This window comes from Lycium ferocissimum, chromosome 12, assembly GCF_029784015.1.
Source record: "Lycium ferocissimum isolate CSIRO_LF1 chromosome 12, AGI_CSIRO_Lferr_CH_V1, whole genome shotgun sequence".
Classification (NCBI taxonomy): domain Eukaryota; kingdom Viridiplantae; phylum Streptophyta; class Magnoliopsida; order Solanales; family Solanaceae; genus Lycium; species Lycium ferocissimum.
Window position 1 is genome coordinate 22,367,287 of NC_081353.1, and position 15,721 is coordinate 22,383,007.

Below are 15,721 nucleotides of genomic sequence, written 5' to 3' on the forward strand. Positions count from 1 at the left end.
ACAATGTTGCATGTATAGCTTAATTAAAAGGAGGCTTCATAAAAGCAGATAGAACGAAGCACATGTCACCAAAGTTATTCTTCACACATGATCTCCAGAAGAATGGTGATATTCTTTCTGCAACAAATCTTCAAGTGACAATCTGCCGTGATTTATTCACCAAATCTTTGTCGATCAACTCTTGAGAAGATGATATTCAAGATTGGAATATGAAGACTCCGACATCTGAATTTTGATCTTCGTCAGGGGGAGTAAAATACGTGTTGTACTCTTTTTTCCTTAACTAAGGTTTTGTCCCATTGGGCATTCTTGGTAAGGTTTTTAATGAGGCAGCTCTCAAAGTGTATTACTAGATATGTGTACTCTTTTTCCTTCATTAGGACTTCTTCTCACTGGGTTTTTTCTAATAAGGTTTTAACGAGGCGCATCATCTATTAATAGACATAGTGTTGTAAATATTTACTATTGGTTGTCCATTTAATTTGCTTGGAGACCAAGACAACTTGGCCACCAAGGAAACTTGGCCACAAGAATGCTTGCCCCCCAAGCCGTTACCTTTGGTGCTTGGCCAACATATATAGTCCTCCTATAAATAGGAGGTTCATTTACTCATTTGTAGATCAGTTCAAAGTTGAATAATATATCAGTCTCTCTCTATATACTTATTTTGGTGTAATTACTTTATAGTCTTTATTTTGTAACACTTCAATATATATATAACGACAAGAATTCTCAATTATTTTTGCATCACATTTGAACCCGGATGGCCAACCGGTCATGCCAACCTCCGTAGCATGTGATTCCATCATGCTTGTATTTATGTCGTACAAATTCAGAGGAAAAAAGGGGCAACATTTCACATGCATTTTGTTTACCTCTATGATTGCAGTTATATGAAGGTATTAAACCTTCCCATAATTTATAGTCTCAATATAATTCATTTTTAGCCAATGTCTTTCAAACCTAAGAAGTTTCTTTTGAGACTTACTACAACGCCAATATTATGAACAATTTCATTCCTCCGGGTAGTAAAAAAATTAGCTTTTCCAAAGTTCCCAATTAATTATGTACTACCACATATTTCATAATATCATCCGTATGGTGAACATCTCCTTTTAGGAAGTAAATTATTATCATTATGATCATGGCCAAAACCTTTATAGGCAAGATTTATTTCTTGCTTTTACCCTTTGGTGATTCATGATAAGACATACCACAATATTTGTGACGTACTAAAAGAACGTGACCAAATGACCATTTATGCCAAAATATTCTTTTTTTTTTCTCTCTCAAACCTCCTATAGAGGTGAGTTTTGGTGTTTATCCAACCATACATGAGTACGTCTTTACCATAATTATTACACATTTTACTTTAAAAAATGGGCGAGCATTCACGATGCTTATCACAAGTCATATTCTCTTCAAGGAATGGACTATAATCATATATACATGCTTCATAAATTTTCATTCTAAGCCCATTGTCTTTATCATATTCATAAACCCACCTCAACATCACCTTGAAACTGTATTCCTTTCTTTTGATGGAGGATTTATAAATTGTCATCAAAGTAGGTCGCACGACAACCTCGTGCCTAATGATCATTCATTCCACGTTGAGGCAAAAATTACTTTCACTTTTTGAAGGGCCATTTTGAGAACCCATAGTGTTCTTCCTTTTATAATAACCATAACGATGACTATTTTTATTTTGGCATTGCCATGCCCAAGTTCATTTGTACAACCATAATAATTATTTTGTCATCTTTCAGACTTATCATGTACTGCCACCACATTCACTTCATGGAATGGAGCAACGTGGGATGGGCTTCATAATTTTTCATCAAAAGTACATTGTTTTGCCTTAGTCATCATTATATCATCAATATAGTGCATCGGGACTCAAACCCAACGTCTTACCCATATAAAATGTGTTAGGCCATAAATCGATGGGACTTGAACTCAATATCTTATACTCCATTATCATCATAGTGCACCGGGACTCAAACCCGATATATTACCCTATTGGTGCGATGAGACTTGAATCTATCGTCTTACCCTCAACCAATGGCATATATAGGCCAAAATGTACTAGGACTCGCCCTCAAGCCTTTGAAATATTATCACTTTACAATGATATGCATATGTAAATTTACTGCTTAGTAAATAACTTAAAGATTCTTCCAAACAAATAAATAAATTTATGCGATAAACATAGGCAGTACTGAGGCCTCTTTTTTTTGGTAATGAAGTACTGAGGCCTCATTTATTCACTAGATGATATACTAGATGAGTTCAACTTTTGATTTAGCAAGTAGACAAAGATTTCAGGAGTTCTTAAAATAAACCGAATCAAGCCATATGATACATCTTACTTGTAGTGGCTATTATCTAAAATATGACCAAGAAATTTAGGGTATTCTAACATCACTTTACATATACTTTCTACTAGAATTCTCTCTTTCAATTTGCAATTTCATTTAGTTGTGCAAGAAAAGTTAATGAGCATCATGTTTCTCATGAATTCCTATCAACCCACAATTAAAATAATTTTAAATTTAAAAGAAGAACGTTAATTAGAGGCGCCACACATCAAATCGATCAAGATCACATCAATACGAACTTACCCTATTCTATACAAAAAAATTAGAATAAGATGCTTTCACTATTATTTAGGATTTACTTGTCAGAACCCAAGTACTTACCTTTGTAATATATTTAGGATTTACTAGTCAGAACCCAAGTACTTACCTTTGTGGGATATTACCACAAAAAGAACAATATAGAAATTAAACCGGTTCATCTGGTCGTGGACACCAGATCACTGCCAGAATCTCAACAGATCAAATAAAATATAAATTTTAACCTTTAAGAAACCAAGCAATGAAACGTGTAAATTCACAAATGTAAATTCATTTTCTAAGTATCTTCAAAACAGAGGCACGGTACTTGTTATACCATGCAACTCAAATCCTTCACCTATTACTTTAACAGAGAGTAAAAGTTAGCTGTCAAAATCGCTAAGTACAACTATAATAATAGTGTAAAAATCGAGAGCGTGACATACCTCAACAGAGAGGGAAGAAAATCGGTCGCATATGGTTAGAGACTCGTGCTGATAACGTTTTGTAAAATCAACAATATATCAAAAGATGAAAACAAGAACAACAAAGTGACAAAGAGAGGAGAGAATTTCTTATTTCTTCCAAGTATCAAGTGTGTTTCATATCACATTCCATGCCTCTATTTATACAATTACATAAAGGTAGGATTACAAAAGGGATGTCTTAAAAGACATTAATCACTGACATAATGGGAAAGATCATGGATGAATTTGTGGAGGTATGGGAGGTTATGGCATTAAAGATTTGAGAACATGGAGGTGCATGAAACATAATAGTGAAGAGTAGTGGAGGGACTACATGAACATCCACATTAATATATTTCATAAAACTCCTCCTTGGATGTCTATAGATGATGTGCGTAGTTAAAACCTTACTAGGAAAAACCCGGTGGGAAAAAATCCTAGTGAAGGAAAAAGAGTACACATATCTTGTAATACGCATTGCTTGCTGTCTCGTTAAAAACCTTGCAAGGTAAAACTAGTGGGACAAAACCTCGGCTAAGGGAAAAAGAGTGCAACGCGTATTATACTCCCCCTGATTAAAATATCACTTCATTCTTGGAGACGATGCATCCAAATCTTGTATACCAATTTCTTAAATGTCGAGGTCGGTAATGCTTTAGTGAACAAATCCATCAAATCATCAATCAAGATACTTTTGGAACACGTTTAAAAAGAAACAAACTATTTCAAACAAGATGCTTGAGCAGTAGTCAAATGTTGTTATGATACGCAGGAAAGTGAGTTCTTCTCCAAGAATGGCTTCCCTAAGGCAGAATTTCAAGATAGCTGGAAATTAGGAAAATGTGGGATGTATGCAGTTGGGTTCACAAAGAGAGGGCTCTCCGGTGCTTCCGCTGATGCTGTTAGAATTGCACAAGATATTGGAAAAGTCTCCAAGGAAGAGACGAAAAAGAAGAAGAAAGTTGCAACGCACAGAGGATACATCTCACAATTTTGATTCAACTAAAGCATATAGTTGTACTTCTTTGTTCCTTTTTTTTTTTTTTTTTTTTAATGTACTAGTCTCTGAGCACGTGCTTTGCGCGTGTATCCCATTTAAAATGGATATACAATTTTAAAAATCACATAAATATTGTTAAGCACTATTTTTGTGTTACCAAAATGATTAATGTCGATCCTATTCAGCTAGGTCAATAAAAATCTTGTCCCATGAAAGGCCTCAAATGCCTTATTTTGATATCGCCTCTGCTTTAGATATCTTATATATCTTATTCTAACTTCTGGCCTTATTGTAATTTCGTGTTTGTCTCAAGTATCTTATTCTAACTTCTGGATTTGCCTCAAATTACTAAAATTACTAACTTCTTTGTTCCTTTTTTTAATGTATTGACTTCTCATACTGATTTGTACATTTCTACTGATGATCTATCAAAATGACAAAGCTATTCCTGTATTATTGTCTGTTCTCTTTGTACAATAATTCTAATTTTCATGTTTATCTGTGGTTATAAATATAACCACTGATGTTGATGACAAGTACTCCCCTTGAAAGGTTTTGTTCAAAAGATAGAGTAAGAAGGTGTTCCCGTCTTTTGTAAGGACTACAAATTCAGGGCCGCTCTGTTGACGAATGCAATCCAGCTGAATGAGGAAGCTTTAAAGAACAGACTGTGAATGGTTGATCAACCTTAAACCACATCTTGAAGACGAGAAATATAATACAACGTTCGAATTACTCAAGACTGCTCTCCTTCATATGCTGCTCCCAATAACAGCCTGGTAATTGCATTTTCTATACATTCAAAAAGTTGAGTCTTGTGCTGAAAAAGAAAAATCATATTCTGTTTAAGGGTTGAACATCATCAATATATACTTCATTTTATAACTGTGAAGCCTAGTCTTCCAAGAAGTAGGCTGTTTATGTTAGTATTAATAGAACAATTTAAGGAAACATATCACTGTAAATCTGTCAATCAAATATTACCTTTCCTTTCTCATAATATTCTTCATTATTGAAGCTGATATTGTGGATCTTGTTTCCACTCAAAAGTTGTATATATACATGTAATTAGTCATTACTCAATACAAGCAATTTTTCCTACTTCACTGAATCTTATTAATGGTATCAGCGACTCTCCAAAACTCAAACGAGTAAACTCCATTCGATCCTTTTTTTTTTTTTTCCCCTAACTGTTTTATCTTCATAGCTCATTCATGGAAGAAACACAAAATTCAGCCACCAATACATCATCCACTGCCCCTTCACTATTGGTCAATCCAACCACACAAATTATCAACTTCAATCCCTCTTTCCAACTGCCTATCAAACTCTCTGGCAGCACCAACTTCGTGACATGGAAGGCTCAACTCCTTACTTTGTTATGTGGCTATGACATTCTAGGCTATCTTGATGGTTCGATTCCTTGCCCATCTGAAATTATCACACAAGGAAATCAACAAGTTGCTAACCCACTGTTTAGAACTTGGTTTCGTCAGGATAATCTTATTCGGAATGCTTTACTTGCCTCTGTAGATCCAACCATCGCACCATCAATAGCTAATGCTGCAACTTCCAAGCAAGCTTGGGATGAGTTGCACACTGCCTATGCAAATAAGTCACAGACTCGCATCTATAGTCTCCGCGATTCTCTTGCCAAAGTTACTCGTGACTCCAAGTCCATCTCTGAATATCTTCGTGAGATCCGCTCAATTGCTAATGAACTCGCAATAGCAGGATCTCCAATCAGTAATCCAGAACTTGTGGTTACAATATTAAGTGGTTTGGGACCCGAATATCGCGCCATCCGTGCTCGTGATACTCCCATTTCCTATGAAGAACTCTATGACAAGCTTACGGACCATGAGCCTATGAAGAACTCTATGACAAGCTTACAGACCATGAGCTTTTTCTCAAACATGAAGATCAGAAGAAAATTTCCCTGACCATTACTGCTCAAGTGGCCCAACGCACCAGTTTTACGACAAACCAAAACGGGAACAAACAGAACCGCAGGCAAGGACAACAAAACTGGCGTCCCAACCAAGTTACCAATAGATCTTATCCACAACAATCGCGTCCTCAACAACCTCAACAGGTGCAACTTCAATGCCAACTCTGCGACAAATTTGGCCACGTAGCTCGGGTATGTAGATCCAGATCTCACAACCACTTAGAAGCAAGAGCTTTCTTTGCTGCCACCAGAGCAACTCAAGGCTCCACGGCTCCATGGATCCTTGATACAGGGCTACCCCAACTTATTTTTTTTTAGCTTATAAGATGTTTGCATCTTATAAGCTGCTTAAAATAAGCCCATCCAAACAGGCTCTATATCCTGTTACTTTAGTCATAAAGGTCTAGAAAAGAAAGAAGTTACTTGTTGATGAATAAGTAACAAGTGATCACATCTTCTAAGCTAAGAGTGGATGATTCTGCTTTCTTGATCTAGGAGAAAAAGCTTCTGCAACTTAGCTATCTCTCACAGCACCATTTTGTCTTAACTAGCATGATCAGCCTTCTTGAGTTAAATATATTACTAATCCCACCCTGGAAAGAAATGAAACTCGTCAGTCTGGAAGCAGATCAAAGACGTTAAAAGCAGCATAGGATCATATAATATATGAAGAGGTAGGGGACATATTGACATTCTGTTATCTTAAAGTTTATCTTCTATTGTTGCTTCAACTGGAACTTAGAATGTAAAGTACAAACACAAAGAAATACAGAGTTGAATCTCACAAGGTTTCTCATGGATGCAGACACTAAGGCAATCATTTGCCATGCTCTCTTGCTCTTCTTTAATTTCTTTGACGGATTTCGCAGCAGAAGTTCGGCAATTAAGCAACTCTATTGACTCCAAGGTATAAATTTCCCCTATGTCTTTAGGGATTTCCTCAAGGTATATGCATCTTTTCAGAACCAGGTGTTGCAGCTTTGGGAAGTTAACACTGCCAGCTTCCCAGCGCTTCAGATTTGTCCTATCGATTAGGAGGAACTTAAGTTGATTGAAAGCCTCTTCATCACTTAATCTCCACGCATCACCATCAAATCCATTGTCTTTAATTTTAAGCACTTCGAGGTTTGGCAACATTACAATATTTGCCATGTCTTCCCATGGTAAATAGGTACATCTTAATGTCAACCTCTTCAGGGATGTAGGCAAAGCATACTTACTTGGGAGTGGGAGTGGGTGTGGGTATAATTTTCTGGAGCATGCGATCTTCAATATTTCAAGTTGATTTAAACAAGAAAGGCTATTTAGCGTCTGGGAGATCATATCTCTGCTGCATTCTGTCCAAGCCCCATGAATTTTCAGCCTCTTTAGATTAGGAATACCAGTAAACAATTCCTTAGTACAGCAGGAAATACTTAGATCTGAAAGTCCCTCAAGATTTTGTAACATGAAACTAGACACTGCCTTACTTGATGGAACACAAAAAGAAGCGATCTTTTTTACCTCAAGATGCCTCAAAGGTTTCATCTTCCAGATCTCTACTGGTAAATTGGACTGTCCGCCAAAAATCAAATGTTGCAGATTATAAAGCTCTGAAACTGAACAATGAAGATCATCATTACAATTGAATTCAAGGTATCTGAGATGTACTAATTTGGTTATGTCAAGAGGGAATTCTCGAAACGTATATTGAAGGATTGCCAACACTCTTAGAAGTTTGAAGCGTGCCAAAAAAGGTATTTGTTTAGAAGGAGGCGGAGCAAGTTTTAGTCCATTGAATAAGTACAATGTTCGGGTCAGACTAGATGTCGACTTCCAGCAATCCCCGTGAGAAATCCTTGAATGTGAACTGTAGCGATAAACATGAGGCTTACTAGCTGAATCATTGAATCTTCTGATGACATCATGAATCCTTATAACCTGCAAGAACTTCTCTTTCTCAGCTTGTCTTAGAATCAAGTCGCGCACCAGATCATGAATTCCACACGTTTTCATCTCTCCATTAAATCTCCTTTTTCTAACTATTATCAAGTTCCTACTAATAAGATCTTCCAAGGACTGTTTTCCCGTTTCTTCCAAGCTTTTGAGCCTTTCATTCCTTAGAATACCTTCAGCAACCCATAACTGGATTAGTCTCTCAGTGGAAACCTCAAAATCTTCTGGGAATGCTCCCATAGAAAGGAAGCATGCTTTTAGGTGATTAGGCAAGTAACTATAACTCATTCCAAGCACTCCAAGACATTTATCTGGCTCACTAGCAACAATTTTACTAATAGTTTTGGCAACATCATCCCAACATTCGCGTGTTCTAGAAATTTTGGAGAGATGCCCTGCAACCACTAGAAGAGCTAAAGGTAGTCCTTGGCACTTTTGCGCTACTTGCTTTCCAATATCCTCTAATTCAGGAGGACATGCATGTTCTACCCCAAACACCTTGTCATGAAGTAACTTCCAACTATTATCTGTATTCAATAGGCTCATCTCATGAGGATTGCTATCAGGATCTGCATGCTCAGCAACCTCTTTGTGCCTGCTAGTCAAAATAATGTGACTCCCATTGTTATCATCTGGAAAAATTCTTGTCATAAGATCCCATATGTCTTTACTCCAAATATCATCCATGATAACAAGATACCTCCGACGCATCAACTTTTTGTATATCATATGCATCAGCTGATCATCACTACTTTCATTAATCTCATCTCTCACCGCCAACCGATAAGTCTCATCTTGAACCTCATTTTTCAGCTGAGAAATACAGGAAAGAATGCCCAGCCACAAATCTCTAGTGAGATATTCTTGAGATATTGTTACCCAAACATGGATGTCAAAGCGACTCCTGATTTCAGGATGATGGTATGCTTTCTTAGCAAGAGTCGTCTTGCCAATCCCCCCCATGCCCAAAATTGAGACAATTTCTCGACTAGAGGGGGGCCCTATTAGTCTTCTCATGATTTTCATCAAGTCGTCTTCAAGACCCACGACAACATTTTCTAGATTCAGATTTTCAACACGTCTAGATGATGAATGACCTACCAATGAATCTCCCAGTTGCAGATCCTCATTTGCAGCAAAACTATTTTTCATCATCTTCCTCTTCACAATATCAATCTTTTCTACGAGGGGAGGCAAGTCGTCACATAAAGGCTGGCGTGGCAATGCCACTCTTGAACAGAGCTCCAGTTGATTATATTCATATATCTCCAGTTCAATCACATTCTCTATGTCGTTCACTGCAATTCTAATCGCTCTCTCCAACTCTTCAGATTTTCCAAAGACTTGCCTTCTCAAGTAAATCTTCTCAAGAAAATTTTGGAAATATCCAACAGTATCAAGGAGAGATTCCACCATTTTCCTAGTATCACCAATAACCCAACGTGGCTTTTGCTGCATAAGTTGCTTCAAAGTTTGAATGAGAGAAACCACATCTGCGTAAGCCATTTCTCACACCAACTATAGGACAAAAGACTTCTTCACAAACTCAAAATCTTTTCATTAGTGAAGTTTGATTGAAACACAGTTTTTGGAAAAATCATTTTTTTCACTTTTTTGAAGCAAATACCGCATACAACTCTCTCTTTTTACGGGTTTCTTTGATCAGACACTAAGCGGTACTAATCCATCAATTTAGAGAGCAGGAAAAGCTAGTATATAAGAGTTTTGAACCTCAAATGCTTGCCTAGCTTTTTTTTAAGAAATACAGTTAAACGCTTCGGCAGATTGATTCAAAGAAAGCCTGCAGGAAAATCCAAACAACCATTGCAATCATAAATAAGATCTCCAAACACAAAGAAGAAAAGAAACTAAATGGTGCATATGATTAGGGTAGCTATACTTCAGTTCGTGAAACTTGAAAATTAAAGTCTTCTTTTAATGCAAAAAAAAAAATTAAAAAAATAAAATAAAAATAAAATAAAATATATATATATATTACTTATACATTAACAATGAATGAAAAAGAAATATTTCTAGGAGACGATAATCCTTATTAAGTCTTCAACATAATGTTCTAAATTTCTAGGATATAACCTTTTCTTCATATTTCATTAGATTTGTCTGCCACCGATTTTCTTCCTAGAAGTTACAGGAGAAAAGCCACATGACCGTCCAAACAAGTAGTCTTGTTCTATTAAAGAAGTGTAAATAGTTGTCTGGTTCCTTTGGCTTCTTGTTCGCAGGTGGTCAATCATGAATAAAATAGAAGGGTCTTAGAAACAGACAGATATCAATTTTACCTGTTCAAGTTGTTGTCTGGTCCCTGATCCCTATGTCTTTAAACTAGGATAAGAAAGGAAGATATAATCTGCTATATTTTTTAATTGAAGTACATGAAAGAGAAATAAATCAAATAGATTCCAATATGGAGATATATCTTTTAATTCAGAGTTGTAAGTTCAGGATTACAAATAAGGATATGCAGGGATCGCAGACTGTTGCTCAAACAGACCAATCTGCGAGCCCCACTGGACGACTTGGATGGTTATATCAAAGGCCACAAAACAAAAGGACAAGGGAGGGGCATTGGCCCAACCTCAAAAAGGAATAAGAGGTCGACACAAGAGAACAAAACACAAGAACCAATAAGGCAAAAGGAGGGAGATGAGGCACGACTAGGAAGGACCAGAGAAAATTATCTCGACCATTTTATGAGGGAATTGTGATCATTCAAGTGTAAGTGGGGAAGTCTCCCACCAAACAGATTAGTGTCTAAGACAAGAAAAAAAAGATTCATGGATATATCTTAATTTCATTCCTTAGGCTGGTGTAGTTTGGGGTTATCTAGAGGACATGTCAAAGATTTTAGGCCTTTATAGGTTAGCAAGATTATGTTGAATTATTTTGTAAACAAATTTTTGATACAATAGAAGTTCAAGCGGTGGTCTGGTCCCTTGGGATTTTTGCTCAACGATGCACAATAAATAAATGAAACGTACAGTCTTCAGAGCAGCAATGTTTTACTGGTTTAGCAGGTTTAAGTTTTCTTTAATTTTAAATTTGCTCCCACGTTGGTAAAATTTCTTCATAGAACTTTTTATGATTATTGGAAAAAAGGTTCATAGAGTATCTTGAAAAAGAGTCATAGATTAAGCCGAGAGTCCTTATTGGGTTATGGTTTTCTAGTTACATGGAAAGAAAAAGAGGAAAGGCGATGGTACAAAAGACTGTTTTTGCACACTCTTTTGCTCCTATTTGTATTAGATTGGCAGGAGAACATGAATTTAGAGAGTATTAAGATTTTTAAGCCTCAAATGCTTACCTGAATTTAGTTGGGAAGAAACAGTTAAAAGCTACTTCAGATTGACACCAACAGAGCTGCAGAAAATTCCAGTATTAAGAATTCTAAGCCTCAAATCGTTGTTGAAAGAGAGGGTTAGAGAGCATGAAGACACCTGAGTTCTTGAATCTTGAAAGAAGAGCAGTCACATGACTGTCAAAAGGGGTAGCAGGAGGTCTACCCTTGGTAGATGGGTTGTGTATTAAAAAAGTACAGAGTTGTCTGGAGTTTCATAGGTTGGATCTAAATTCAGTACGTGTCTTTATTTAATATTATCAGTATATTAGAATATATATCTATAGGTATGCAAGCTATATCTGTGGGAGCAAAACGACAAACCGCCCAAACAACCACACGTATACTTCTTTAATAGAAGGCCAAACTCATGGATAAATATACGTGATGGATTAACTTCTTTCAAAAGCATTTAAAGTGAATCTTGTTTTAGATGCGGAGTGGGTGAAATGATTCTATTCCACTTAGCACTTTTGCACCGTTATCGAAATAAAATCAACACCGGTCGTCTCTACGTGGATTAAGTAGCCAATTAAATTGTCTTGGCTTCATTTAAATGGTGTCAACTCAATTAAATTGTGTCAATTCATTTTAATTGTAAATTCACTAATTTATAAATTCGTGGAGTTTTGACCATTAAAAATTGAGACTTTAAGGGTGGTTGGATGTGCAATGAGGTGGCGCCTCCGCTTTGGTGTTGGTTTTCCTCAGATAACGGTGCAAAAAAGTATACGAGTGAAATAGGAATGATCACTTTGAAGTGTCTAAATGTAACAAAAAAGTCGGCTTTAGGTCTTTCGAAATGAAGGGAGTGAACGACCACATGTGTCTGTTGATTGATTTTGGCCTTAACAGAAAAAAGACTCTTCTTTAAGATTCAAGAACTCAAGTGTAGCTATCCCAATCATCCTAACATTTCATTCTCTTTTCTTCTTTATTTTCTGGCATTTAGCTTTTAAGATTTCTAACATTCTCTTTTGGGAAAATACATATATGTACTAATGGATAAATATGAATGAAATGAGACTGCTTGACGAAGTTCACTGTGTGGTCTGATGGTCATGAGCACCACTTTGCACAATTGAGGTCACCTGTTCAAAACTAGCCACATATGCGATTTATGCATTTTTTAAGCCTCTTCAACATTCTCAACTAAAAAGGGGGGAAAAATATCAAGTAAAGCAGCTGGCTTTTGGACCTTTCTCAAGGTATATAAGCGTATATATACAAAAATCGGAAGGTAACGGGTTCCAGTAACCCCCTCCCTTCCACATACGTCTGCCTGCGTTTCAACCTCAAAGTTCCTACGTCAAGAAGTATATGACATTAAACTCATCAAGAAGGAAAATGGGAATATTGAAGACTGCAGAGCATAGTACAGAAGCATATAATATGCTCTCAAATTGAAGAACACAGCCTTACGAAATATACCATGATAACAACCATCTAGTCATTATTATTTAGCTCACGAGAAAATTAAAAATAAAGAACAGTAACTAGCAACATGACCCCGGTAAAAGCTAGGTCTTTGACTCATCATAAGGAACAAAAAAGAGACTACAATTGCTAATGAACAAGTTACAGGTGATCTCCCATTGGGTCCCATTGAACAAAAATAACCCCAAAAAAAAGCTGAACAAAATAACCCGGAAAAAAAACAGTATTAAAGTACCTTTAACGCATGATTTTCATCGTTAAAGGACTTAACGGAGACGGACCCACAGGCTTTAACGCACTATTTTCATGCGTTATTGACTGTCAATTTTCAGTCCAATAACGCACTATTTTCATGCGTTATTGGATTGTGTTTTTTTTTTTTTTCTTTCTTTCTTTCCTTTTTCCTTTCTTTCACACTTTTTTACATACTTTAGCTATAGATTAATAATGCTTCGAGACTCCGAAACGTCAACATTTTATATAGAACTGCGTACTATAATGTAGGCTCGATACATCAAGGATACGAAACGTTCGGATCGTCGTTTTAGGGGTTGAAAAGGTGCCCGAAGTAAGTTTTGTTTGAAAAAACTTAGTGTTTTTTCCATACTTTAGCCATAGATTAATCAAGCTTTCGAGACTCCGAAACGTCAGCATTTTATATAGAACCTGATATTTTTTTCTGCGTACTATAATGTAGGCTCGATACATCAAGGATACGTAAACGTTCGGATCGTCGTTTTAGGGGTTGAAAAGGTGCCCGAAGTAAGTTTTGTTTGAAAAAACTTAGTCTTTTTTACCTACTTTAGCCATAGATTAATCATGCTTCGAGACTCCGAAACGTCAACATTTTATATAGAACCTGATATTTTTTCTCGTGTACTATAATGTAGGCTCGATACATCAAGGATACGTAAACGTTCGGATCGTCGTTTTAGGGATTGAAAAGGTGCCCGAAGTAAGTTTTGTTTGAAAAAACTTAATGTTTTTTACATACTTTAGCCATAGATTAATCATGCTTCGAGACTCAAAAAACGTCAACATTTTATATAGAACCCGATATTTTTTCTCTTCGTGTACTATAATGTAGGCTCGATACATCAAGGATACGTAAACGTTCGGATCGTCGTTTTAGGGGTTGAAAAGGTGCCCGAAGTAAGTTTTGTTTGAAAAAACTTAGTGTTTTTTACATACTTTAGCCATAGATTAATCATGCTTCGAGACTCCGAAACGTCAACATTTTATATAGAACCTGATATTTTTTTTTTTGCGTACTATAATGTAGGCTCGATACATCAAGGATACGTAAACGTTCGGATCGTCGTTTTAGGGGTTGAAAAGGTGCCGAAGTAAGTTTTGTTTGAAAAAACTTAGTGTTTTATACATACTTTAGCCATAGATTAATCATGCTTCGAGACTCGAAACGTCAACATTTTATATAGAACCTAATATTTTTTACGCGTACTATAATGTAGGCTCGATACATCAAGGATACGTAAACGTTCGGATTGTCGTTTTAGGGGTTGAAAGGTGCCGAAGTAAGTTTTGTTTGAAAAACTTAGTGTTTTTTCCATACTTTAACCATACATTAATCATGCTTAGACTCGAAACGTCGGCCATTTTATATAGAACTTTATATTTTTACGTACTATAATGCTAGGCTCGATGTATACGTAAACGTTCGGATCGTCGTTTTAGGGAGTTGAAAAGGTGCCCGAAAACTTTTGTTTGAAAAAACTTAGTGTTTTTTTTACCTCTTTAGCCATAGATTAATCATGCTTCGAACTCGAAACGTCAACATTTTATATAGAACACGATATTTTTTTTACGCTATAATGTAGGCTCGATACATCAAGGATACTTTCGGATCGTCGTTTTAAATATGCCGAGAAGTAAGTTTTGTTTGGAAAAACTTTGTTTTTTCCATACTTTAGCCATGGATTAATCATGTTGAGACTCCCAAACGTCAGCATTTTATATAGAATGTTGACGTCGAGTCTCAAGCATGATTAATCTATGGCTAAAGTATGTAAAAAACACTAAGTTTTTTCAAACAAAACTTACTCACCTTTTCAACCCCTAAAACGACGATCCGAACGTTTACGTATCCTTGATGTATCGAGCCTACATTATAGATAAAAAATATATATAAAACTTGTCTCAAGCATGATTAATCTAGAAAGTAGGTAAAAAACACTAAGTTTTTTCAAACAAAACTAGGCACCTTTTCAACCCCTAAAAACGACGATCCGAACGTTTACGTATCCTTGATATATCGAGCCTACATTATAGTACACGTAAAAATATCAAGACCCTATATAAAATCGACGTTTCGTTCTCGAAGCATGATTAATCTATGGCTAAAGTATGGAAACAACACTAAGTTTTTTCAAACAAAACTGCACCTTTCAACCCCTAAAACGACGATCCAAACGTTTACGATCCTTGATTTATCGAGCCTACATTATAGTAATTAAAAAATATCAGGTTCTATATAAAATGTTGACGTTTCGGAGTCTCGAAGCATGATTAATCTATGGCTAAAGTATGTAAAAAAGTGTGAAAGAAAGGAAAAAAGAAAGAAAGAAAGAAAGAAAGAAAGAAAGAAAGAAAGAAAAAAAAGAAAAAAAACACAATCCAATAACGCATGAAAATAGTGTGCGTTATTGGATTAAATTAGATAAATCAATAACGCATTAGTGAAAGGACTTAACGGGTCCGTCTCCGTTAAGTCCTTTAACGCATGAAAATCATGCGTTAAAGGTACTTTTGTACCTGTTTTTTTTCTTGGGTTATTTTCGTTCATACCCTTTTTTTTGGGGTTATTTTTGTTCCGGACCCTCTCCCATTCTAAGCTAACAAAGGGTCATTATATTGATTCCCACTGCTTGAGAGTCATCACACGCACACCATTTTCTCTTAACTTGCATGATCAGCTTTCTAGGGAAGAGAACGAACGGT

The 15,721-nt window shown here is 36.1% G+C and overlaps 1 protein-coding gene across 2 annotated transcripts; it reads right to left on the reverse strand.

The window, feature by feature from the left end:
• Positions 1-6,364: 6,364 nt before the first annotated feature.
• On the reverse strand, positions 6,365-11,622 carry LOC132039871 (putative late blight resistance protein homolog R1B-16). Of its 2 annotated transcripts, XM_059430418.1 has the most exons (3): positions 11,294-11,621; positions 6,822-9,772; positions 6,365-6,629 (listed from the first exon to the last, which is right to left on the reverse strand). In XM_059430418.1, exons 2-3 carry the CDS (start codon positions 9,475-9,477, stop codon positions 6,619-6,621), a joined length of 2,667 nt encoding a protein of 888 aa, XP_059286401.1. In that variant the 5' UTR covers positions 9,478-9,772; positions 11,294-11,621; the 3' UTR covers positions 6,365-6,618. The 2 variants fall into 2 exon arrangements, with proteins under 2 accessions (XP_059286401.1, XP_059286400.1); XM_059430417.1 differs by lacking the exon at positions 6,365-6,629 and having other exon boundaries at positions 6,679-9,772; positions 11,294-11,622.
• Positions 11,623-15,721: the final 4,099 nt, after the last annotated feature.

Bases quoted from the DNA above. Each gene is read 5' to 3' on its own strand.
- LOC132039871 (XM_059430417.1), bottom strand. From the start codon at position 9,477: ATGGCTTACGCAGATGTGGTTTCTCTCATTCAAACTTTGAAGCAACTT.